The 23,666-nt window shown below is 40.9% G+C and overlaps 1 protein-coding gene across 1 annotated transcript in view; it reads left to right on the forward strand.

Annotated features, from left to right (window-relative positions):
* The first annotated feature begins 8,666 nt into the window (after window positions 1-8,666).
* ABCB4 (ATP binding cassette subfamily B member 4) overlaps window positions 8,667-23,666 on the forward strand; it is a 77,822-nt gene continuing 62,822 nt past the window's right edge. The window contains exons 1-4 of the mRNA XM_054496959.1: window positions 8,667-8,750; window positions 8,896-8,981; window positions 11,709-11,763; window positions 21,476-21,626. Of these exons, the coding sequence (XP_054352934.1) occupies window positions 8,902-8,981; window positions 11,709-11,763; window positions 21,476-21,626 (286 nt within the window). The 5' untranslated portion in view covers window positions 8,667-8,750; window positions 8,896-8,901. The remainder of the gene's footprint in view (window positions 8,751-8,895; window positions 8,982-11,708; window positions 11,764-21,475; window positions 21,627-23,666) is intronic.

The following is a 23,666-nucleotide window of genomic DNA, read 5'->3' on the forward strand; positions in this document are numbered from 1 at the left end:
CCAATGTTTGCTCAAGACCCTGGGGCTCCATAATCAGCTGGTAGTAAATCCAGCCAGGTTTGTGTCCTTCCCTTCAGGGTGGTGAGTTCCCCCAGGCCCTGGGTAGGTTGAGAGGTACAGTCTGAGAGCCAGAGACTGAAGTCAGAATCCTTAGAAATCTACTTGGTGTGCAGCTTAGTTGGCACTCAAACCATGAGATACATTCTTCCCTCCCCTTTCCACAGGCAGGAGAGCCCCACCCCTGGCCTTCACCACCACAGGCCCAGGGGAGTACTTCCAGGCTACTGCCATGGTTCACTTAAGGCCCAAAGGCTTTTGAATCAGCTTGTGGTGAATGCTGCCCGGCCTGGAACTCATTCTTTAGGGCAGTGGGCACCCTCTGCTCATGGTGGGTCCAGAAATGCCATAAAAGAGCCAAGGCCTGGATTCCAAGAGCCTGCTTGGTGCTTTGACCTCTGTGGCTGAATTGGTACCTAAGGTGCAATACAAAGTCTCCTTTACTTTTCCACCTGCTTTTCTCAAGCAGAGTCTCTCACCACAGCCACCATAGCTGGTAATGTGCTGGATCTTACCTAAAGCCAGCACATCTCAGAGTCCTACCCAAGGTCCATGTCCATGGTGTACTATCTGGGCATCACTGATGGTTATTCAGGGCCCAAAGGTCAGCAAGTAATGAGTCCTGCTAGGACTGGTTCCTTCCCTTCAAAGCAGTAGGTTCCCCTCTTGTCCAGAGTATGTCTAGAAATGTCCAGGAGCCAGGGCCTGGGATGGGAGTCTCATGACTCTGACCAGTCCCCTATCCTACTGTGGCTAAGCTGGTAACCAAGATGCAAAATAAAGTCCTCTTTACTCTTCCCTCCCCTCTCCTCAAGCAGAAGGAAGGAATCTCTTTTGGAGCCATGAGCTATGCTGCCTGGGGTTGGGGGAAGGATGGTGCAAGCCATTTCCTTAGCTGCCCCAGCTGGTGTCTCTATAGGTCATGTGCCTCTCCAAGTCCACTGGCTCTGAGCCCAGCTTAGCACTAGAAATCACCTAGGAGTTGCAGTCCTTGTGGCCTACACTGACTTTCAAGTTTATTTAGAGCCCCAAGGCATTTTAGCCCACAGTGATGAGGCTTGATGGAACTCAAGTTCCAAAAGCTGGGATGGGTGATTCCCTTCTGGCTAGGACTGATCTAAGTGATCCCTCTGTGGGCAGGTGTCAACTGAGTTCAGCCCAGCTTTGCTTTCTGCTGTGACAGGGAAGCACTGAGTTCAATGCAAAGTCTCACAATCTCTGCGCTCTCCCTCTCCGAAACACACAGGATTTCTCTCCACACAATGTGGCCACTGCTGGGAGGATGAAGGGTGGCATCGGCAATTCAAGACTGTCTTTCCTACCCTCTTCAATGCCTCTTTCAGTGATATGAAGTTAAAACTAGGTACTAAGAGTGCTCACCTGATTTTTGGCTTTTAGAAAGGTGCTTTTTGTGTATAGATAGTTATTTAAATTTAGTGTTCTTGCAGAGGTGGACAATCAGTAGATCCTTCTATTCAGCCATCTTGCTCTGCCCTTCTTCTCTACCTGTGGTAGTCTTGACTATATCTATTTGTGTAGATTTTTTAGTGGTCCTCTGAGTATTGCATTATATATAAATAACTTATCATACTTTACTGTTTTCATCATTTTACCTGTTTAAGTGAAGTGTAGAAATCTTATCTCCCTTATATCCCTTTACTCTCTCTCATTCACTTATAATTATCTTATGTATTTCCCTTACTTATATTTAGAACCACATCAGACAGTGATATAACTTTTGCTTCGCCCATAAAGAATAATTTAGAAAACTCAATAAGAAGAGGAAAGTTTCTTGTATTTACCAATGTTTTTCTTGACCATGTTCTTTCTTCTAGATATTCTAAGTTTCTCCTGTTTATAACTTTCTATTTAGAGAACTTCCTTTAGTCATTCTTTTATTTTGAAAAGCGTTAGCTTTAGAATAACTTTAAGAGTTAGTAAATGTCAATAACCTGAAGCCTAGTGACCCTACTCTTGCTTATCCATTTCATCATTGGCCTTGGCACCTTGCAGCCCTCGCTGTCCACCCAGTGGTTCTCATTACTCTCACAGAACACAAGAATTTCATTAGGCAATGTGACCTTGGAACTCTCAATGTGACCTTGGAACTCTCAATGTGCCCATTAATCCACGTTGGCAGAAATGATATAACATAGTGATTAATAGCAAATTCTTCTAACTGCTTCTTGTCATGGTACCTTTGCAAGTCCACCCTAGTTTATGAAGGTATAAGGAAGAGTTTAGTGGAAAACAGAGAGAGAAAGAGCTGAATCAGTATTACCCTTGTCTTCAACATCTTCATGAGTGCCTTTGGGTGTGCTGGGCCGAATTAGATGAATTTTATAATGAACAAAAGAAGAATGAAACCAAAAGGAAATAATATTTTTAGGAGAAAGGTCAAAGGCAAAGCACAAAATTTCTGAGTCAAGCAATGAGAAGGTTTCTTTAAAAAAGAAAAAAAAACTTTGGGAGAAGTATAAGATGTAACGGGTTGAAGGAAGTAAAGGCAGGAAAAATTAAGATCTATAAACTCTGAGAAGGTAGTTTGAGCAGAAGTAAAAAACATTAGTGACAGAAAGTTTGGAAATGATTCAAGAGTAGTTAAGTGTGGCCAAGTGCAAACACAATAGTCAAATTTTCACTAACTTCAGACATGAAAATTTGGAGAATTGTTAGATAGCCACGAATACAATATAGTGGGGGAAAAGACCACAGAGCATATTTGTCAAGATATAAGTCAACAGGACAGAGAATAGAGTCCATCACAGCACGCTCTTTAGGAAAAACTGTTGCTAATTAGTTTATATTTGAATATAATTTGAAAATACTTTGGTAGATGGAATTTGTTATTCTCTGTTGACTCTTACTTATAGGAAATTCTTTTTTTACAAACCCTTTTATACTATAGTTCAAAAATATTGATCTATTCAATACACATTTATTGAGCCCACTGGTGCTGTGGGGACTAGAAATACAACAGGTAAGACTTCTGCCTAACAATAGTCTTCCATGGGGATACAGAATGAGAAGCTGCAGTCACATGGCCAGAGTTGGAAGCCTAATTCCATTGTTTACTAGCTGTGTAAAATTCACTTTTATATCCCCACCTCTAAACTGAGAATAATAGTTCCTCATTTGTTTACCTTGAACATGCTCCTTGTTTTGAGAATCAAATGAGATGATATACATGTGTGATAGGCTCTGTAAATTCATAAAATACTGTATAATCTGAGTAATTTTTGGATTAGCCTGGTTTAAATCCTTCTTTATATGCCTAAGACTTTTTATCCTAAAACCTTAGCCCAGGTCCTTGCACATAGTAAGTGTGGGCAGCAATTATTGGATATTCCAGTGAATGAAATGAAAACATATTAATATTTTTACTTTCACGGCTCTTATGTGCTACTAAGATGACAAGAGACAATAAGCATAATAAATTCTTTAATTATATAGTATACTAGAAGGTGATAAATGCTGTGGAGAAGAAAATCAAAGTAGGATAAGAGGAACTGAGAGTTCTGAGGGTACAAGATCCAACTCCTAATTGAGAAGAGATTTTTAGGAGGTGAGAGTTGTCTCCATGTGAGTATTTTGGGGAGGATAATTTTGGACAGGGGGAACAACTAGTACAAACACCCTGAGGTGGAGTGCTGCCTCTCTTGTTTGAGTAATATCCACGAGGCCAGTGTGGCTGGAGTGGAGTTAGGCAAAGACAAAAGAAATAAAAATGAGATCAGAGAGGTCATGGAGAGAGCACAGCGTTGTAGGCCATGACTGGGTGAACTGGGGGCCACCACAGAAATGTGAAGAGAAGAGTGACGTGATGTGACTCACATTTCAAAAGAGTCATCCAGGCCGTGCTTTTGACAATGGACAAGGGCAGAAGAGGAGGAAAGGACAGAGGCAGAGAGACAGTTAACAAGCTATTATAGAAAATCAGGTGAGAGATGATAGTGCCTTGCATGATGGCGGTAGAGCTGGAGGTGCAGGGCAAAGGTCAGATTCTGGATATATTTTGAAAGTAAAGGCAACAGGATTTCCTGACAGACTGATTATGGTGTGTCGAAGAAAGAGAGGAATGCAGGATGATTCCAATGTTTTTTTGACAACTGTAAGTCTGGAGCTGCCAACTGGATGCAGAAGTTCACTGGAGGGCCCAGCCTGGGGAAAGGATCAGGAGTAGGTTGGGCATGTTAAGTTTGAGATGTCTATTAAACATCCAGATAGGAATGTCAAAGATGCACTTGTGGGAATGCAAGAGGGAATTTTAGGCTAGAAACAAAAAGTTAGAAATTATTAGATACAGATGGTGTTTAAAGCTGTGTGACTGACTGACATGAAAGAGGTGGTGAGAATAGACAGAGAAGTCCAAGGAATGAGCCTTGGACCACTCCAGTGTTAGGTAAGAAGTTGAAAAAAAAAAGAGAGCGAGAAGGCATCAAAGGAGACTGAGGAAGAGTGATCAGGAAAGCATAGGAAAATCCAAGAAACATATGGTGTCCTGGAATCTATGTGAAAAAGGTATATTCAGAAAGACAGAGTGATAAATCTGTCAAATTCTTGAATTTGTCAGGTAAGATAAGAACAGAGAATTGATCTTTGGACTTAGCAAAGCAGAGGTTATCAGTGACTTTTATAAAAGTAGTTTCGGTAGTGTGAAAAGATCAAACTTCTGTTTAGAATGGGTTTCAGAGAGAACAGAACAGGAACTGAAGAAAGTAATAAACTTTGTCAAGTAGTTTAGCTGCAAAGGAAAAGAGGGAAATGTGATGGTAGCTGGCAGGGGAAGTGTGGTCAAGAGAGGTTTTTTGTTTTTCAAGATGGAAGAAATGCTCACAGGAGGGATCCAGCAGGGATGGGGAAATTGATGATATAGGACAGAAAGGGAAGAATGGCTCCTTGTGAAAGTGAGAGGGGATGGGGTCTACAGGATGAACGTGCAAACAAAGACTGGCTGCAAAGAGGGGCATGAATAGTTCATTTACAGAAACAGCAAAGGCAGAATGTTGGTACAGATGCTGGTAAGTGGAAAAATATCATGGGAGGTTATGGAGTTCCATTCTAAACACTTCAATTTCATCAGTGAAATAAGCACAGTAATTTAGCAGAATGTGAAGATGAAAAAGAACAGAATTTGAGAAAACAGAAGATATGAAATAATTATTAGAAAAGCAGGTGAGTGAATGAACTAAGAAAACACCTTATGACTATTGGGCAGTAAACGTTGGGATACATAGTGAATTTTAAAAAATCTTTGCCCTCATAAGCCTTGCATCCCACAGAGTGGGCAATAAATAATAAACGTAATAAGTACGTTATGTATATAGTATAGGGCCATTTAAGTTCATGGTGAGGCGAGTCAGATGACTTTGTATTTTTCTTCAGACATGTTCTGCTGCATGGTGTAGGTTCACAGTAGCTCAGTAACATGAATTATCCAGGATTGTGGTTTTACTAAGCAAGTCTGATAAAGAGAGAGGGCTAGAGGGTTATGGGTGTTTTCAGGATGAGTTAAGAGAGAAGACATGAAGGAGGTGAGGAACAGTAAAAAGCTGGGAAGATCAGTGGACTGAAGAATGCATTAAAGAATGACTGTGTTTAACTCTCTGATACATCTGACATATGTTCTCCATCTCCACTTCCCTGCTAGTCATAGTGGTTAAGAATACTCCCTGGATTCAAATTCTAGTTCCATCAATTACAAGATCTTGATTTTGTTTTACTTTGTCTATCTCATTCCAAAACACATGTCCCTAATTACCATAGTTTGATAATGAGTTTTGATATTTATTTAGTAAGGCAAACCCATAAATAACTGATAATTTTTCAAGATAAAAGTGAAATAAATTTTCAGGAAAAAAAAGCTGAGAAAATTTGTCACAAACTAAAGAAAACAAGAAAGAGACAGTGGACGAAAGAGTGCTCATTAGGTGAAAGGAAAATAATCCAAGAGGGTAGCTTTGAGATGTAGGAAGAAACAAAAAGCAAGAAAATGATAAATGTCTTGATAAATCTAAATAAGTATCAACTCATAAAGAAATAATATTCCCAGAAGAGTCATGAATATACAGAGAAAATTAAAGTACATGACAATGGCAATGTAAAAGTTAGGGGTGAATAAAAACGAGACTTAAGAGTTCTAAAATCCTTGCATTGTCCTGGAAGAGGAAAAAGTACAACGATTAGTCAAAGATACATGCCATAATCCCTAGAAAGGAGATAATTATTAAATACAAAATGAAAGAATACATCTTATACAAAGGAAATCTAAATGATAATATTAAACAGATCTAAAATAAGGCAAAAGTGAGGATAAAAAAGGGAGATGGAACTAATGGGGCAAATAGAAAAAGTAAGATAGCGTGGTAGGGCATTAATTCCAGTCTTACATCAATGCATAAGTATCTCAATATTCTACTGTAAAGGGAAAGTTTTCTTACAGCCTGAGTGTAATGGAGAAATCCAGTTTATCATAGTGCTTTAAATATTGCAAGTCTTCAACTTCTAGTTGATGAATAAATGATGAAATTATCAGTGATACTGCATTGTTATCAAATAAATATAAAAGGAGCTCCTGGAATTGGCTCTAATACAGGTAAAGAAGTAAACACAGGCATATAGGCATGGCTTCTTGCAGGGACAACTTTGTGAATAGGCTCAGACAGACAGACAGGCAAATACACCTCATTGCCTCATACATGTTTTTATTTGCTTTAGTTTTTGTTCTGAACCTTCCTACTCCTTCAAGTATCTGCATTTACTTTCTCAAATTCTCTTTTATTAGAGACTGAAGAAACTGTCATCTCCTTATGTGCTAATGAGTTTAATAATGTCCTCCAGTCACCACAAGCCTTCTTTCAAACTACACAATTCCAACTGCTTCAGTCTCAGAGTATCTTGAAATAATGATCTGACCTCCTGTTAGACTCATGAAGGGAAGGAATTTGGGTTGATTTAAGAAAAGAATCCTCATGGTCATGGTAGACTGATATGGAGAGAAAACATTTTGAGGAAAAATACTCAACTAAATTCATTTCTACCCAGCATGCAGTTTCAAGTCAAGTTCCACCTTAGCTCCAGGTGGCAGGCAGAGCAGGATGCAGAGGCACAGCACAAGTCAGGGGTGAGTGCTGGAGCGGCTGGCTCCTGTTCCGGTCTTTCTTCCTTGGCCTTGCCTGAACTTTTACTATAATAATAGTCACCATTTATTAGGTGCCTCCTATGTACAGGACACTTTACACACAGTATCCCTAATCCTATTAACACCCTTATTTTATAGATTCAATGACTGAGTCAAGAATTACATAACCTGGCCAGACAGCTAGTACATGGGAAAGGTGAGATTCACACCAGGGTCCACCCAGCATCTCTGCTTATACCATGCTCTGCTTTAAGTTTCTCTGAGAACTCAGACAAGCCTTGGGCTAACAATTGTGTTAACAGGACATAGCAGGAGCAAGGACCCACTGGTCATCCTGCTACCTGATCAGAAGGAAGGAAAGTTGTATTTGTTGATCACCTACCATGTTTTAGGCATAGTACCAGGTGCTTTTACCTAGTACTTAATTCACTTATCCTCAACTCATTTATTCCTCGCAATAACCTGATAAAGGAGATGTTTTTATCCTCATTTTACATATAAGGAAACAGGCCTAGAGAAATGAGCACGGTGTCCAAAGTCACATAGTTAATAGGATGTGAAGCTCTGAGTTTGAAAGTCTCTGGTTTCAAAGCCATGAAACTTATGGCTCCCCGTTTTAGACACTTCCTTTTGGGAAGAGTGTGGAGGAATTAATCAGAAAGGAGAAGAAAGTCATACTCAAATAGGTGGTAGGAGTAGAGACAATTCAATACAGACGGAAGTCTTAGATGACAGCAGTGAGCCAGGGCACTGGACTGGGACTCAGGAGGCTTCCCCTAGACTCTGGTTCCACCGATGCAGCATCAGGCAGGACTTCACCTCTCTGGGCATCTGTTTCTTCATATGTTAAACATACGGGGTTTTAATTAGGTGATCTCTGAAGACCCCTCTAGCCCTAAAGCTCTGTGTCTCTAAGTGCTAAGAGGGCACCAACAGCGTTCCTCCTCCCCAAGGAGCATAATGTGATGGTTCCGGCCGGCCCTGGCTGACTCTCGCCGTCCCTGGAGATAATTGGGTTCAGTGCCACCTGGACCAGAACTGGGGATGCGGAAGCAAGAGGCAAGTCTATTGCTCTCTCTCGGTCCTGGGCCGCCCTATGATTGTTGGGCGTCCGGAAACTGTCTCCCCTATGGGTTTAAAAACAAAACTGAGCGCCCAGGGGGTGTGACAGTCATCCGCAGGGGCTTGGGTGGCCCATCAGGCGAGGCTTTCTCGGCATCCGAGGCTCCAGGCTGATCTCGGTCTTATCCTGCGGCCGGGCTGGTGCTGGCGGGTCGCCAGGGTGGGCGGCGGCCCGAGCCCGGCGACCCGGCGGCGAGAGCGGCAGGCTGGGCCCTTGGCCCGCGCCTGGCCTGGGGAGAGAGCTGGGCGGGCGGCGGGAGCTGCTCCTGCGGGCCGCGGCTCTCGCCCTGGCTGCACCGGGAGGCGTTTCCGGGGCCGGACGCGCGTGGGGGGCGGGGGCGGGGGCGAGGCCGCGGCGAGTAAAGTCCGGGGCCTTTTGCTGCAGCGCCCGCGCGCCCAGAGGCCCTGCCAGACACGCGCGAGGTCCGAGGTGAGAGAGGCCCCGGCGCGCCTGGTCTCGAAGGGAGACCCGGGACGTGGGGCGCGGGGCGGGAGTGGCGGGACCTCCACCCAGTGCCCCCGGGCCCCGCGCCGGAGAGGGTACGCTTGGTTCTGAGGCTGTGGTTTCTCCTCAGGCTGAGATGGATCTTGAGGCGGCAAAGAACGGAACAGCCCGGCGCCCCAGGAGCGCGGAGGGCGACTTTGAACTGGGCATCAGCAGGTACATCCCCAGCAGCCACTGGCTTTTCCGTTACACGCCAATCAGCAGGACCAAGATCACCCTTGGAAAGAAGTTGTAAAAATCGGTTGATGCCTTTGAAGACCTTTGTTTTGGAGGCTTCTTTGAAGGGTCTTGCATCCGGTTCTGACCTTGGAGCAAACGTGTTATGTGACCTCAAAGAATGTCACTGAGGCTCCTTTTGGAACAGATTCAGGAAGAAAAGGCTGTCTTGAAAAGTGCTCCCTTCCCTTTGTGCAGGGGGGATTCAATGAATATCTGCATTGTATAACATTCCTTGTATTGCGTAACTCTTGAAACTTTTACAAATGACTTTCATATACATCATCTGATTGTTCAGACTTAAAGGGTGTCAGACATCTGCTATTGATGGCTGTGCTTTTTGAACAAGGGCAGTGAAGCAAAAACTCCCTCACCTCCTGCCCATCCCCTGTTATGTCTCTTCCTCCTGTCTTACCCCTCCCCCTCCTCTCATCGCCAGGCTTGTTTGTATTTCTTCTTTCTGGGAGGATAGGTGGGGAGGGGGAACTTCTGTACATCCGAATCAGTTTTGTTCAAGTGCTAGAGGGAAACAGTGCTTCCTTTGCCTTCGCGTCTTTCTCGGTTCCCCTGGCCCTTGTTAAACTCACTTCACAGGCTTTATGAGCGGGGCAGAAGCTCCCACTCAATGGCATGTGTCTTTGTTTCCTCTTTCACTGTGGGAACAGTGAATCATTTTCGCCTTTAGCCTGAAATAGTTTATGAGGCTATTACGGTCTCTGAGTTCATGCCAGGCTACCCAGAAAAAATTGACCTGTGTCAAGTGATCACCCAGAGGGACAAATTTATCAGTTTCTGTAGTTTGTCCTCAAGCTGCTAGGGGCTTGATTAGCTAACTGAAAACATGCCTATCTGATGCTTAAACTGAAGCATTATTTTAGCCTGTTAACGTGTTTGTGCAGTAACCTTGCTGTATTTCTTCTAAGTACCATTGTATTTTTTCATAGAAAATTTAGTTTTGCCATATAGAATTGAAAAAGTGATAGATGGTGTTACTTCCAGTGGAAGTACTTATACCCGCAATAGAAAAATATGGTTTTCATCAGCTGGCTGTTTAGGCAGGGATTGACTGTGAGTCTATTAATAGATGGCATTTTCATGAAGAAGTCTATTTATGTATTGCACTGGCTTAACATTTGATGCGTGTACAAAGGAGCTATTCCTACAAAAGGTGTAGTAACACTTCAGAACCCAGGAAAGTCCTCAGAGGGGAAGCCCACAGCTTCTGCTGGAAAGAAGAAAGCAGCTCAAAAGAGAAATACAGAAAGTTAACAATAAGTTAAGATCACAAGATTATGAAATCAAATGTAGTGAAATTAATTTTTATAAAAGCAGACCAAAGATAATATATTTAAAGGAAGTTAAGCCTGCTTCAATCAAGTTAGTTGTATTCTTGTTCTAATTATGTTGCTATTGCCCATGGCACATTCTTTTGAACATATTTAGTGGCAGATGTTGGTCCAGTGATTTTAGTCAATACTTTACATAATTTGGAATCATCTTATGTGTAAAACTTTATCATTTACCTGGATAAATGCATCATATATATGTAAAAATCATCATATATATGAAAATCATCATACACACACACACACACACACACACACACACACTCTCTCATGGAGTTTATATTATTGTATGGAGGACAGAAATAAATAATGCACATACTAAATAAGTAAACCACAGCCAATGTTAGAAGGTAATTAATGCCATGGAAAAAAACATTAATCCAGGTTAAGGGGATCAGGAGTACAAAAGGGGAGTACTTTGCAATTTTAAGTAGGGTAGTTAGGGTAGATCTTATTTTAAAGGTAATATTTGAGCAAAGACTTGAAAGAAATGGGAGGAGACAGCTGTGTGGAAATCTAAGGGGAGAGCATTCCTGGAAAAGGTAACTGGCAACACAAAGACCCTGAGTCGGGTACATGTTTGGTGAGTTCATGGAACAGCAGAGGGTCCAGGCTGGTTGGCACAGAGTAAACAGGTTTGGGAGTAGAGATGTGGTGAGAGAGGAAATAAGCAAACAGATCGTGTAGGACCTCAGAGGTTAATGCAAGGATTTTGGCTTTTATTGTAAGAAAAAGGAAAGCCATTGTAGGTTTTTGAGCAAAGAAGTAGTGTGTGGCTTGCGTTTTGAAATGATTACTCTGACTGCTAGTTGAAGATAGACTGAAGCAGCATAGGTGGAAGTGGAGAGACTAGGCACGAGGCTGTCCTACTGGGGACAGCAATGAAAGTGGTGATAAGTGGTTAAATTCTAGATGTACTTTGAATGTATCACCAACAAGATTCCCTGACACCACTCTCCACAATCCTTCAGAAGAATGGACATTCCTAATTTTAAATCATGATTTTGCTTTTTAATTTTAGAAAACAAATACCTTAATTGACTTAGCAGACACTGTTAACATACTTATCTTTCCTGTGTATGTGAGCTCTGTAAGGCAGGCGACCATTTCTTATGTATCCATATATCCTTGTAGTACCTTCGACAGTTACTTTTGTGCTTGCTATGTTTGTTGAACTGAGTAATTTTGACATTTTGTGAACATCACTCTTATATTTGAAAATATTATAATAGTTGAATATTGTAGCTAAACATATTTATGTTCAATTGATTGTAAAACATTTTGTAACAGTTTTAAATTGAAGCAATTCTATTTTTTACAGCAAAGAAAACAGGAAAAAAACGAAGAAAGTGAAAATGATTGGAGTATTAACATTGGTAAGCTGTGAAATGTTAAATGTGAATAATCCTATCTTTTATTCAAATTTGAGGTATTGAATCAATTACCTTTAAAGCAAGTACTTTAAGATTGTCTAGCTAGGCGAGTTGACTCACACTTGTAATCCCAGCACTTTGGGAGGCTGAGGTGGGAGGGTTGCTTGAGCACAAGAGTTTGAGACCAGCCTGGACAACATAGTGAGATCTCATCTCTACAAAATAATAAAAATAAAAATCTTTAAAAAATAGCCATATGTCATGGCATGAGCCTGTAGTCCCAGCTACTTGGGAGGCTGAGGCAAGAGGATCTTGGGCTGCAGTGAGCTATGATCACACCACTGCACTCCAGCCTGGGTGGCAGAGCGAGACCCTGTCTCAAAAACAACAACAACAAAAAACTGTCTTCAGGCAGCAATAAATTGTCCTTGCTGCACCTGTGCTGTCTAAGTTTGGCTTATTATAGTCAATGACCCACATTCTCAAGATGGATGATTTTTTAAAAAGTAGAGACAGGCTGGCGATGACACAGGGCAGAGCTAACTGGCGTGCAAGGAAAGTGAAAATGGGAACTGTGTTAGTAGCACAATGCAAACTCAACAATTTCAGGAAAATGCATTTCTGCATTTGCTTCACAAACCCCCACCCCAAATTTAGCTTAAAATAAGCTTGCATTTCAAGAAAGTAATTGTTAAGTACATAAATTTTAATTTAAGGAATCTACATTCACATTTGGCTTCCAAAAAATTGGCTAAATAGGGGGTAACTATTAGGGATTCCGATTATGCTTAAAACAGTTTTTGGTGCTTTTCTGTTGGTACAAGACAAGATAATATTTTTGGAAGAAGTCTCCTAACCTGGTTTTCATTTGAAATATATCTTACAGAGGCAGCTCAAGAAAGCATTTGCCCATTTTTGGTAAATATGATGTGTTTCAAACTGTGACAGCCATTATTTGATAGCAAAGAAGTTAGAATTAAGTGTCATGTCAGCTGAAATCCAACTTAGTAATTAAATGGATAAAAAGACACCAAAACATCCACACTCTTAAACACTGCAGCATACTTCTCATGTAACCACAAAGCCCCTATTCATTGTCTTCTCTCCTCTTTTTTTATTTGTTTAAAAAGGCTCAGTAAGGGCAATTTAAAAAAAAAATTAGTACTTTGGAGAATAGTTTATCAAATGAAAGCTGGTTTTATTTATTTATTTTTTTTAGAAGTGTGTTTTTTTTTCTTTCTGTTTTAAATTTTTTAAATTATACTTTAAGTTCTAGGGTACATGTGCACAACGTGCAGGTTTGTTACATATGTATACATGTGCCATGTTGGTGTGCTGCACCCATTAACTTGATATTTACATTAGGTATATCTCCTAATACTATCCCTCCCCCCTCCCCCCACCCCACAACAGACCCCAGTGTGTGATGTTCCCCTTCCTGTGTCCATGTGTTCTCATTGTTCAATTCCCACCTATGAATGAGAATGTGAGGTGTTTGGTTTTTTGTCCTTGTGATAGTTTGCTGAGAATGATGGTTTCCAATTTCATCCATGTCCCTACAAAGGACATGAACTCATCATTTTTTATGGCTGCATAGTATTCCATGGTGTATATGTGCCACATTTTCTTAATCCAGTCTATCCTTATTGGACATTTGGGTTGGTTCCAAGTCTTTGCTATTGTGAATAGTGCTGCAATAAACATACGTGTGCATGTGTCTTTATAGCAGCATGATTTATATTCCTTTGGGTATATACCCAGTAATGGGATGGCTGGGTCAAATGATATTTCTAGTTCTAGATCCTTGAGGAATCACCACACTGACTTCCACAATGGTTGAACTAGTTTACAGTCCCACCAACAGTGTAAAAGTGTTCCTATTTCTCCACATCCTCTCCAGCATCTGTTGTTTCCTGACTTTTTAATGATTGCCATTCTAACTGGTGTGAGATGGTATCTCATTGTGGTTTTGATTTGCATTTCTCTGATGGCCAGTGATGATGAGCATTTTTTCATGTGTCTTTTGGCTGCATAAATATCTTCTTTTCAGAAGTGTCTGTTCATATCCTTCACCCACTTTTTGATGGGGTTGTTTGTTTTTTTCTTCTAAATTTGTTTGAGTTCTTTGTAGATTCTGGATATGAGCCCTTTGTCAGATGAGTAGATTGCAAAAATTTTCTTCCATTCTGTAGGTTGCCTGTTCTCTCTAATGATAGTTTATTTTGCTGTGCAGAAGTTCTTTAGTTTAATTAGATCCCATTTTTGTCAATTTTGGCTTTTGTTGCCATTGCTTTTGGTGTTTTAGACCTGAAGTCCTTGCCCATGCCTATGTCCTGGATGGTATTGCCTAGGTTTTCTTCTAGGGTTTTTATGGTTTTAGGTCTAACATTTAAGTCTTTAATCCATCTTGAATTAATGTTTGTGTAAGGTATAAGAACGGGATCCAGTTTCAGCTTTCTACATATGGCTAGCCAGTTTTCCCAGCACCATTTGTTAAATAGGGAATCCTTTCCCCATTTCTTGTTTTTCTCAGGTTTGTCAAAGATCAGATAGTTGTAGATGTGTGGTATTATTTCTGAGGGCTCTGTTCTGTTCCATTGGTCTATATCTCTGTTTTGGTACCAGTACCATGCTGTTTTGGTTACTATAGCCTTGTAGTATAGTTTGAAGTCAGGTAGCATGATGTCTCCAGCTTTGTTCTTTTGGCTTAGGATTGACTTGGCAATGTGAGCTCTTTTTTGGTTCCATATGAAATTTAAAGTAGTTTTTTCCAATTCTGTGAAGAGAGTCATTGGTCGCTTGATAGGGATGGCATTGAATCTATAAATTACCTTGGGCAGTATGGCCATTTCCATGATATTGATTCTTCCTATCCATGAGCATGGAATGTTCTTCCATTTGTTTGTATCCTCTTTTACTTCATTGAGCAGTGGTTTGTAGTTCTCCTTGAAGAGGTCCTTCACATCCCTTGTAAGCTGGATTCCTAGGTATTTTATTCTCTTTGAAGCAATTGTGAATGGGAGTTCACTCATGATTTGGCTCTCTGTTTGTCTGTTATTGATGTATAAGAATGCTTGTGATTTTTGCACATTGATTTTGTATCCTGAGACTTTGCTGAAGTTGCTTATCAGCTTAAGGAGATTTTGGGCTGAGACAATGGGGTTTTCTAGATATACAATCATGTCATCTGCAAACAGGGACAATTTGACTTCCTCTTTTCCTAATTGAATACCCTTTATTTCTTTCTCCTGCCTGATTGCCCTGGCCAGAACTTCCAACACTATGTTGAATAGGAGTGGTGAGAGAGGGCATCCTGTCTTGTGCCAGTTTTCAAAGGGAATGCTTCCAGTTTTTGCCCATTCAGTATGATATTGGCTGTGGGTTTGTCATAGATAGCTCTTATTATTTTGAGATATGTCCCATCAATACCTAATTTATTGAGAGTTTTTAGCATGAAGGGCTGCTGAATTTTGTCAAAGGCCTTTTCTGCATCTATTGAGATAATCATGTGGTTTTTTTCTTTGGTTCCATTTACATGCTGGATTACGTTTATTGATTTGTGGATGGTGAACCAGCCTTGATGAAGCCCACTTGATCATGTTGGATAAGCTTTTTGATGTGCTGCTGGATTCAGTTTGCCAGTATTTTATTTTATTTTATTTATTTTTTGAGACCAAGTCACACTCCTTCGCCCAGGCCGGACTGCACTGGCGCTATCTGGGCTCACTGCAAGCTGCGCCTCCCAGGTTCATGCCATTCTCCTTCCTCGGCCGCTCCAGTAGCTGAGACTACAGGCGCCCGCCACCACACCCGGCTAATTTTTTGTATTTTTAGTAGAGATGGGGTTTCACCGTGTTAGCCAGGAAGGTCTCAATCTCCTGACCTCATGAGCCGCCAGCCTCGGCCTCCCAAAGTGCTGGGATTATAGGCGTGAGCCACCACGCCCGCGGTTTGCCAGTATTTTATTGAGGATTTTTGCATTGATGTTTATCAGGGATATTGGTCTAAAATTCTCTTTTTTTGTTGTGTCTCTGCCAGGCTTTGGTATCAGGATGATGCTGGCCTCATAAAATGAGTTAGGGAGGATTCCCTCTTTTTCTATTGATTGGAATAGTTTCAGAAGGAATGGTACCAGCTCCTCCTTGTACCTCTGGTAGAATTTGGCTGTGAATCCATCTGGTCCTGGACTGTTTTTGGTTGGTAAGCTATTAATTATTGCCTCAATTTTAGAGCCTGTCATTGGTCTATTCAGAGATTCAACTTCTTCCTGGTTTAGTCTTGGGAGGGTGTATGTGTCTAGGAATTTATCCATTTCTTCTAGATTTTCTAGTTTATTTGTGTAGAGGTGTTATAGTGTCCTCTGATGGTAGTTTGTATTTCTGTGGGATCGGTGGTGATATCCCCTTTATCATTTTTTATTGCATCTATTTGATTCTTCTCTCTTTTCTTCTTTATTAGTCTTGCTAGCAGTCTATCGATTTTGTTGATCTTTTCAAAAAACCAGCTCCTGGATTCATTGATTTTTTTGAAGGGTTTTTTGTGTCTCTATTTCCTTCAGTTCTGCTCTGATCTTAGTTATTTCTTGCCTTCTGCTAGCTATTGAATGTGTTTGCTCTTGTTTCTCTAGTTCTTTTAATTGTGATGTTAGGGTGTCAATTTTAGATCTTTCCTGCTTTCTTTTGTGGGCATTTAGTGCTATAAATTTCCCTCTACACACTGCTTTAAATGTGCCCCAGAGATTCTGGTATGTTGTGTCTTTGTTCTCACTGGTTTCAAAGAACATCTGTATTTCTGCCTTCATTTCGTTGTGTACCCAGTAGTCATTCAGGAGCAGGTTGTTCAGTTTCCATGTAGTTGAGCGGTTTTGAGTGAGTTTCTTAATCCTGAGTTCTAGTTTGATTGCACTGTGGTCTGAGAGACAGTTTGTTATAATTTCTGTTCTTTTACATTTGCTGAGGAGTGCTTTACTTCCAACCATGTGGTCAATTTTGGAATAAGTGCGGTGTGGTGCTGAAAAGAATGTATATTCTGTTGATTTGGGGTGGAGAGTTCTGTAGATGTCTATTAGGTCCGCTTGGTGCAGAGCTGAGTTGAATTCCTGGATATCCTTGTTAACTTTCTGTCTCATTGATCTGTCTGATGCTGACAGTGGGGTGTTAAAGTCTCCCATTATTATTGTGTGGGAGTCTAAGTCTCTTTGTAGGTCTCTAAGGACTTGCTTTATGAATCTGAGTGCTCCTGTATTGGGTGCATATATATTTAGGATAGGTAGCTCTTCTTGTTGAATTGATCCCTTTACCATTATTTAATGGCCTTCTTTGTCTCTCTTGATCTTTGTTGGTTTAAAGTCTGTTTCGTCAGAGACTAGGATTGCAACCCCTGCCTTTTTTTGTTTTCCATTTGCTTGGTAGATCTTCCTCCATCCTTTTATTTTGAGCCTATGTGTGTCTCTGCACATGAGATGGGTTTCCTGAATACAGCACACTGATGGGTCTTGACTCTTTATCCAATTTGCCAGTCTGTGTCTTTTAATTGGAGCATTTAGCCCATTTACATTTAAGGTTAATATTGTTATGTGTGAATTTGATCCTGTCATTATGATGTTAGCTGGTTATTTTGCTCATTAGTTGATGCACTTTCTTCGTAGCATCAGTGATCTTTACAATTTGGCATGTTTTTGCAGTGGCTGGTACTGGTTGTTCCTTTCCATGTTTAGTGCTTCCTTCAGGAGCTCTTTTAGGGCAAGCCTAGTGGTGACAAAATCTCTCAGCATTTGATTGTCTGTAAAGGATTTTATTTCTCTTTCACTTATGAAGCTTAGTTTGGCTGGATATGAAATTCTGGGTTGAAAATTCTTTTCTTTAAGAATGTTGAATATTGGCCCCCACTCTCTTCTGGCTTGTAGATTTTCTGCCGAGAGATCCGCTGTTAGTGTGATGGGCTTCCCTTTGTGGGTAACCCGACCTTTCTCTCTGGATGCTCTTAACATTTTTTCCTTCATTTTAACTTTGGTGAATCTAACAATTATGTTTCTTGGAGTTGCACTTCTCGAGGAGTATCTTTGTGGAGTTCTCTGTACTTCCTGAATTTGAATGTTGGCCTGCCGTGCTAGGTTGGGGAAGTTCTCCTGGATAATATCCTGCAGAGTGTTTTCCAACTTGGTTCCATTCTCCCCGTCACTTTCAGGTACACCAATCAGACATAGATTTGGTCTTTTCACATAGTCCCATATTTCTTGGAGGCTTTGTTCGTTTCTTTTTATTCTTTTTTCTCTAAACTCCAATTCTCACTTCATTTCATTCATTTGATCTTCCACCACTGATACCCTTTCTTCCAGTTGATCGAATCTGCTACTGAAGCTTGTGCATTCGTCACTCAGTTCTCGTGCCACGGTTTTCAGCTCCATCAGGTCCTTTAAGGACTTCTCTGCATTGGTTATTCTAGTTAGCCATTCCTCTAATCTTTTTTCAAGGTTTTTAACTTCTTTGCAATGGGTTCGAACTTCCTCCTTTAGCTCGGAGAAGTTTGATCGTCTGTAGCCTTCTTCTCTCAACTCATCAAAGTCATTCTCCGTCCAGCTTTGTTCCATTGCTGGTGAGGAGCTGCGTTCCTTTGGAGGAGGAGAGGTACTCTGATTTTTAGAATTTTCAGTTTTTCTGCTCTGTTTTTTCCCATTTTTGTGGTTTTATCTACCTTTGGTCTTTGATGATGGTGATGTACAGATAGGGTTTTGGTGTGGATGTCCTTTCTGTTTGTTAGTTTTCCTTCTAACAGTCAGGACCCTCAGCTGCAGGTTTGTTGGAGTTGGCTGGAGGTCCACTCCAGACCTTGTTTGCCTGGGTATCAGCAGTGGAGGCTGCAGAACAGTGAATATTGCTAAACAGCGAATGTTGCTGCCTGATCGTTCCTCTGGAAGTTTCGTCTCAGAGGGGTACCCGGCCATGTGAGGTGTCAGTCTGCCCCTACTGGGTAGTGCCTCCCAGTTAGGCTACTCGGGGGTCAGGGACCCACTTGAGGAGGCAGTCTGTCTGTTGTCAGATCTCAAACGCCGTGCTGGGAGAACCACTACTCTCTTCAAAGCTGTCAGACAGGGACATTTAAGTCTGCAGAGGTTTCTGCTGCCTTTTGTTTGGCTATGTCCTGCTCCCAGAGGTGGAGTCTACAGAGGCAGGCAGGCCTCTTTGAGTTGCGGTGGGTTCCACCCAGTTTGAGCTTCCAGGCTGCTTTGTTTACCTACTCAAGCCTCAGCAATGGCGGGCACCCCTCCCCCAGCCTCACTGCCGCCTTGCAGATTGATCTCAGACTGCTGTGCTAGCAATGAGTGAGGCTCCTTGGGCGTGGGACCCTCCGAGCCAGGCATGGGATATAATCTCCTGGTGTGCCGTTTGCTAAGACCATTGGAAAAGCGCAGTATTAGGGTGAGAGTGACCCGATTTTCCAGGTGCCATCTCTCACAGCTTTGCTTGGCTAGGAAAGGGAATTCCCTGACCCTTTGCGCTTCCCGGGTGAGGCGATGCCTCGCCCTGATTCGGCTCACTCTTGGTGCACTGCACCCATGTCCTGCACCTACTGTCTGACAAGCCCCAGTGAGATGAACCCGGTACCTCAGTAGGAAATGGAGAAATCACCCATCTTCTGTGTCGCTCGCGCTGGGAGCTGTAGACTGGAGCTGTTCCTATTTGGCCATCTTGGAACCACCTCTGAAAGCTGGTTTTAATGCATAGGTTTTAAATCTGCCTTCTACAGAAAATAAAATCCTACAAACTTAATGTAGAAACAGAAATTTTCATTTGAATTTAAAAGTTTTAGCTTAAGTTAAACTTAAATTTAATCTTTATTTTCACCTCTTACTAGATATCTTAATAGATATTTTTTGTCCTGAAAGAGGTTGAGGATAAAACTGCTCTAACAGGAGTTAGAAATATATTATTTTCTGGAAAATCACTGAAAACAAACCTAGGTTTACTTAGGATGTTGCTGTGAAATTCACCTCGTTTTAAATTTATGTTTAGAGGCTGTAAAATTGTATTCAATTAATATGAAAACATTTAAAATGCTTTTTAATGTTAACAACTTGACCCTGTGCTTTTAACTGTAGCTGACAGACCCAAGTGTTCTGTTTTCCTTTTCCCAGAACCACTAAAAATGAACCTTTGGGACACTGGTCCCTTTGTGACAATTTTAGGGACCCAGCTCCATTGGCTCTTGACTTTACCTGCTCCCATTGTTTTATCCAAGCTCTGCCTGGCTTCTGACCCTTTGTCTCTTTCGGTTCTCTTGCTTGCCTTGTGTGTTTGATGATGGAGTTTGTCCCTGTCCCTGAAACCTTGCCTGAACTCCTGGAACTCTTTAAGAATGGTTTACACACATATCCAGTTTCCACCATGTGCCTCTAACTTCAGCCTCACCCGGGTTATTGACCCAGTCTGACCTAGCTTCAGCCCTCAAAGGCTCCACTGCACCGAGCCTGGCTCATCACCCTCTCTCCCAATAACTGTTCCTTGTCCCCAAAAGGAGCTGAGGTGGGGGGGAATGGGCAGAGTAAAGCATTTTAAAAGAGAGGAGAGAAACAAACAAAAAGACAGGAAGCTATAGAAATGGAAATGTAAGAGGAGGAAAATGTAGTCTAGAAGGCAGAGGAGGAAAGAAGAACAAAGAGAAAGAGAGCCATAAATGGGTCAATCAAAAACAGAAAGAAAAGGTAAGAAATGGAAGAGGACTAATAAGACAGTAACAATGTCCTTTGAAGTGTTAGGACACTGATCTGCTGGTTAGTTCTTGGGGGTTGTGCACTTCACTGTGACAACTGGTATCATCCTTCCCCTCTGTAGGTAGTACTGTGTCCAAGATTCTTGGTGTGGCCCACCAGCACAAGCCTTCTATCTCTCTCTAACATCCTCTCCCACACTTTGTACTGTGCCCTTCAGGAATTCCACTGCCAGGGGTTACTTAAGCATTCCATGTAGTTTCTGGTTACCTTCTTGTTCTAAGCCTAAATTCTTCCGACTACTTCTACACTCACTGATTCTTCTCCAGCGAACTCCCTCTTACCCTTCAAGGTTCTGCATACTTGGCAGGTGACACTGGTGAAAACTAAATTTTTAAAAAAGGTTCTGCATAAGGATCTCCATGAGCAAGACATCCCTAAGGTGCACATATAGACACACTGCAATGTTTGCTGTGCTTCACTACTGAGTTGCCTTTTTAAAGCTAACTTAAACCTTTTAAAGGGATCTTATCTCAAAACTCAGAGCATCTATTTTCCTCTATTTTAAATTCTCCCTCTGAAATATTCTGAATGCTTTTTTAAAGGATGTGGTGTGTGTGTGTGTGTGTGTCTGTGTATGTGTGTGTGTATGTGTGTGTGTGTGTGTGTGTTTAAACTTAATGTCTTTCCCTAGCTGTTCTTTATTACCACAGGAGCTCTGGGAGATCAAATAATATTTCTTAAACCTTTATCCCTTTTGATTGTATTGTAATTATTTATTCAAATCAGATACCAATTAAACATAATTAGATTGGCTTCTTCACAGAATACAAAATAAACAGAATCATGAAATTAAGCTGTTAATGATTTGAAGGCCTCCTTTTCTAAGACATTCATTTACAACTCTTAAAAAAGTGCTGACTTTAAAAAAAATCCAAAGAATATATAATTATGGAAGAGGAGAAATTCCATTCCACAGCTAAGTACTATTTTATTTCCTTTTTTTAGTTTCGATACTCCGATTGGCAGGATAGATTGTTTATGTTGCTGGGTACCTTCATGGCCATAGCTCATGGATCAGGTCTCCCCCTCATGATGATAGTATTTGGAGAGATGACTGACAAATTTGTAGATACTGCAGGAAACTTCTCCTTTCCAGGTAAGCATTTCTTTACCTTTTAAAAAAATCCATAGCATTTCTCTAACTGGGTAAAAGTTTGGGTGTTGATTTTGCTATTCATTACCATCTTATTTAATGATTTGGATATCTGGTTGACTCCAGATATTATAGAAGGAGTTGTAAAAATCTCAGAAAATTGTTCAAATACTCATTTAAATTTAAAGAAATACATGTATTGTTGTTTGACTTTTAATACAGGTGAAGGAAATACACAGGAAGCTTCTAAATAAAGTAAGGAAGTCACTCTACTTGAGAACAGTGGAAATGGAATGAGAGTATCTCTATGCAGTATCCATCCCATTAGTAATTGCTGATGAGTTTCAAAACATATCAGTTAAACATGGCAGTACTTCTTAGCTGTGTTTATCTTGTAGATCTGTTTCTGGGTTTTCTTTTCTTCTCTCCCCTTCACCTTAAACAAAATTATACCTATTTTCTGTCTCTAATTTTGGATCAACCAGATTGACTGGAACTTGAGATGGCACTTCACTAAAGAGTGAATGGATTCAATATGTCCCTTGGAATTCACCCAAAGGACTATAATTACTGAAGAGCCAAAAGAGTCCCATAAGTTAATGTTATCAATACGAGAGGCCCTGACAATAGCGTTAGAGTGGGGTTCCAATAGACATGGTTATTTTCATGGTAACCAAATTCAACATAGAAAGGAAAATTTTCATGCTTTCTACCAAGCCTGAAGGCTCTTTTCTCTAAGAGACCTTGTGGGCACTGGGCTGGAGAAGACTGAGTGAAGCTTTACTGTTGCACAGATGGTAGAATATTTTCAAAACACTGGTAAAGGAAAGGCAGCTTTCTTAGCAAAGATATCTAAGAAAAATTACTGTATCATTTAGACAGCATTGAATAAGAATTTACAGTGTTCACTGACTGAGAACTACTTATTTAGTTACTATTGTAGGCTTTACATGTAATTTCCTAAGAGAATAGGATTGCTTAATTAATACAACAATATGTTTACATAAATATTGATAAATATTAATGCCTTTTAAAAATCCAGTAAAAGCATCCTTTGAATATTTAAAGCAAATTCCTATAAAAGTTTATTTATGTATTCTCAAGTAATATTGTCTCTGAAAAAAAACCTCTTCATAAAAAAAATAACAATAATGGTGATTTTTCATTGTACTTACTATGTGCTAGGTCCTATGCTGAGCACTTTACATACATTATTCCACTTTACCCTCACAAGAACAATACTATACAGTAGGTAATGTTATCTTCTGTGATAGATGACAAAACCAAGGCTTGGAAGGGGCAAATAACTTGTCCATAGTTACACTGCTGGTCTTTCTGCCATCCAAACCATGCCGATTATCATATATAGTTTAGTGTCAATATAGATGATTAGGAAAAAAAAAAGTGCTCGGGAAAGTTTTAAATGGATTGCTTATTTGTGACTAGTGGCTAAAACTTTAACATAAACACTGTGAAGCTGTGGTAGGACAGATAGTTTAAAAAGTCTTTAAAGAGGCCAGGCATGGTGGTTCACACCTGTAATCCCAGCACTTTGGGAGGCCGAGGTGGCGGCAATTTTGAGTTTGGGAGTTCGAGAACAGCCTGACCATTGTGGAGAAACCCCATCTCTACTAAAAATACAAAATTAGCCAGGCATGGTGGCTCATGCCTGTAATCCCAGCTACTCTGGAGGCTGAGGCAGGAGAATCGCTTGAACCCAGGGGATGGAGGTTGCGGTGGGCCGAGATGGTGCCATTGCACTCCAGCCTGGGCAATAAGAGCAAAACTCCGTCTCAAGGAAAAAGAAAAAAAAAAAAGTCTTTAAATAAATGAGAGAGGTAGGAATTTTCTCTTGTCTATTTGTTTTCCTGGAAAATCTACAGACCTACAACATATTAATTTTATATACATATAGAGCAGGATGATGCCCATATTAAGACACCTCAGTTGAAAGTCTATTTCTTATGGAATACTACACACCTATGAAAAATACGAAATCACCAGCTACTTGGGAAGCTGAGGCTGGAGAATTGCTTGAACCCA

Source organism: Pongo pygmaeus, chromosome 6 (assembly GCF_028885625.2).
Source record: "Pongo pygmaeus isolate AG05252 chromosome 6, NHGRI_mPonPyg2-v2.0_pri, whole genome shotgun sequence".
NCBI lineage: Eukaryota > Metazoa > Chordata > Mammalia > Primates > Hominidae > Pongo > Pongo pygmaeus.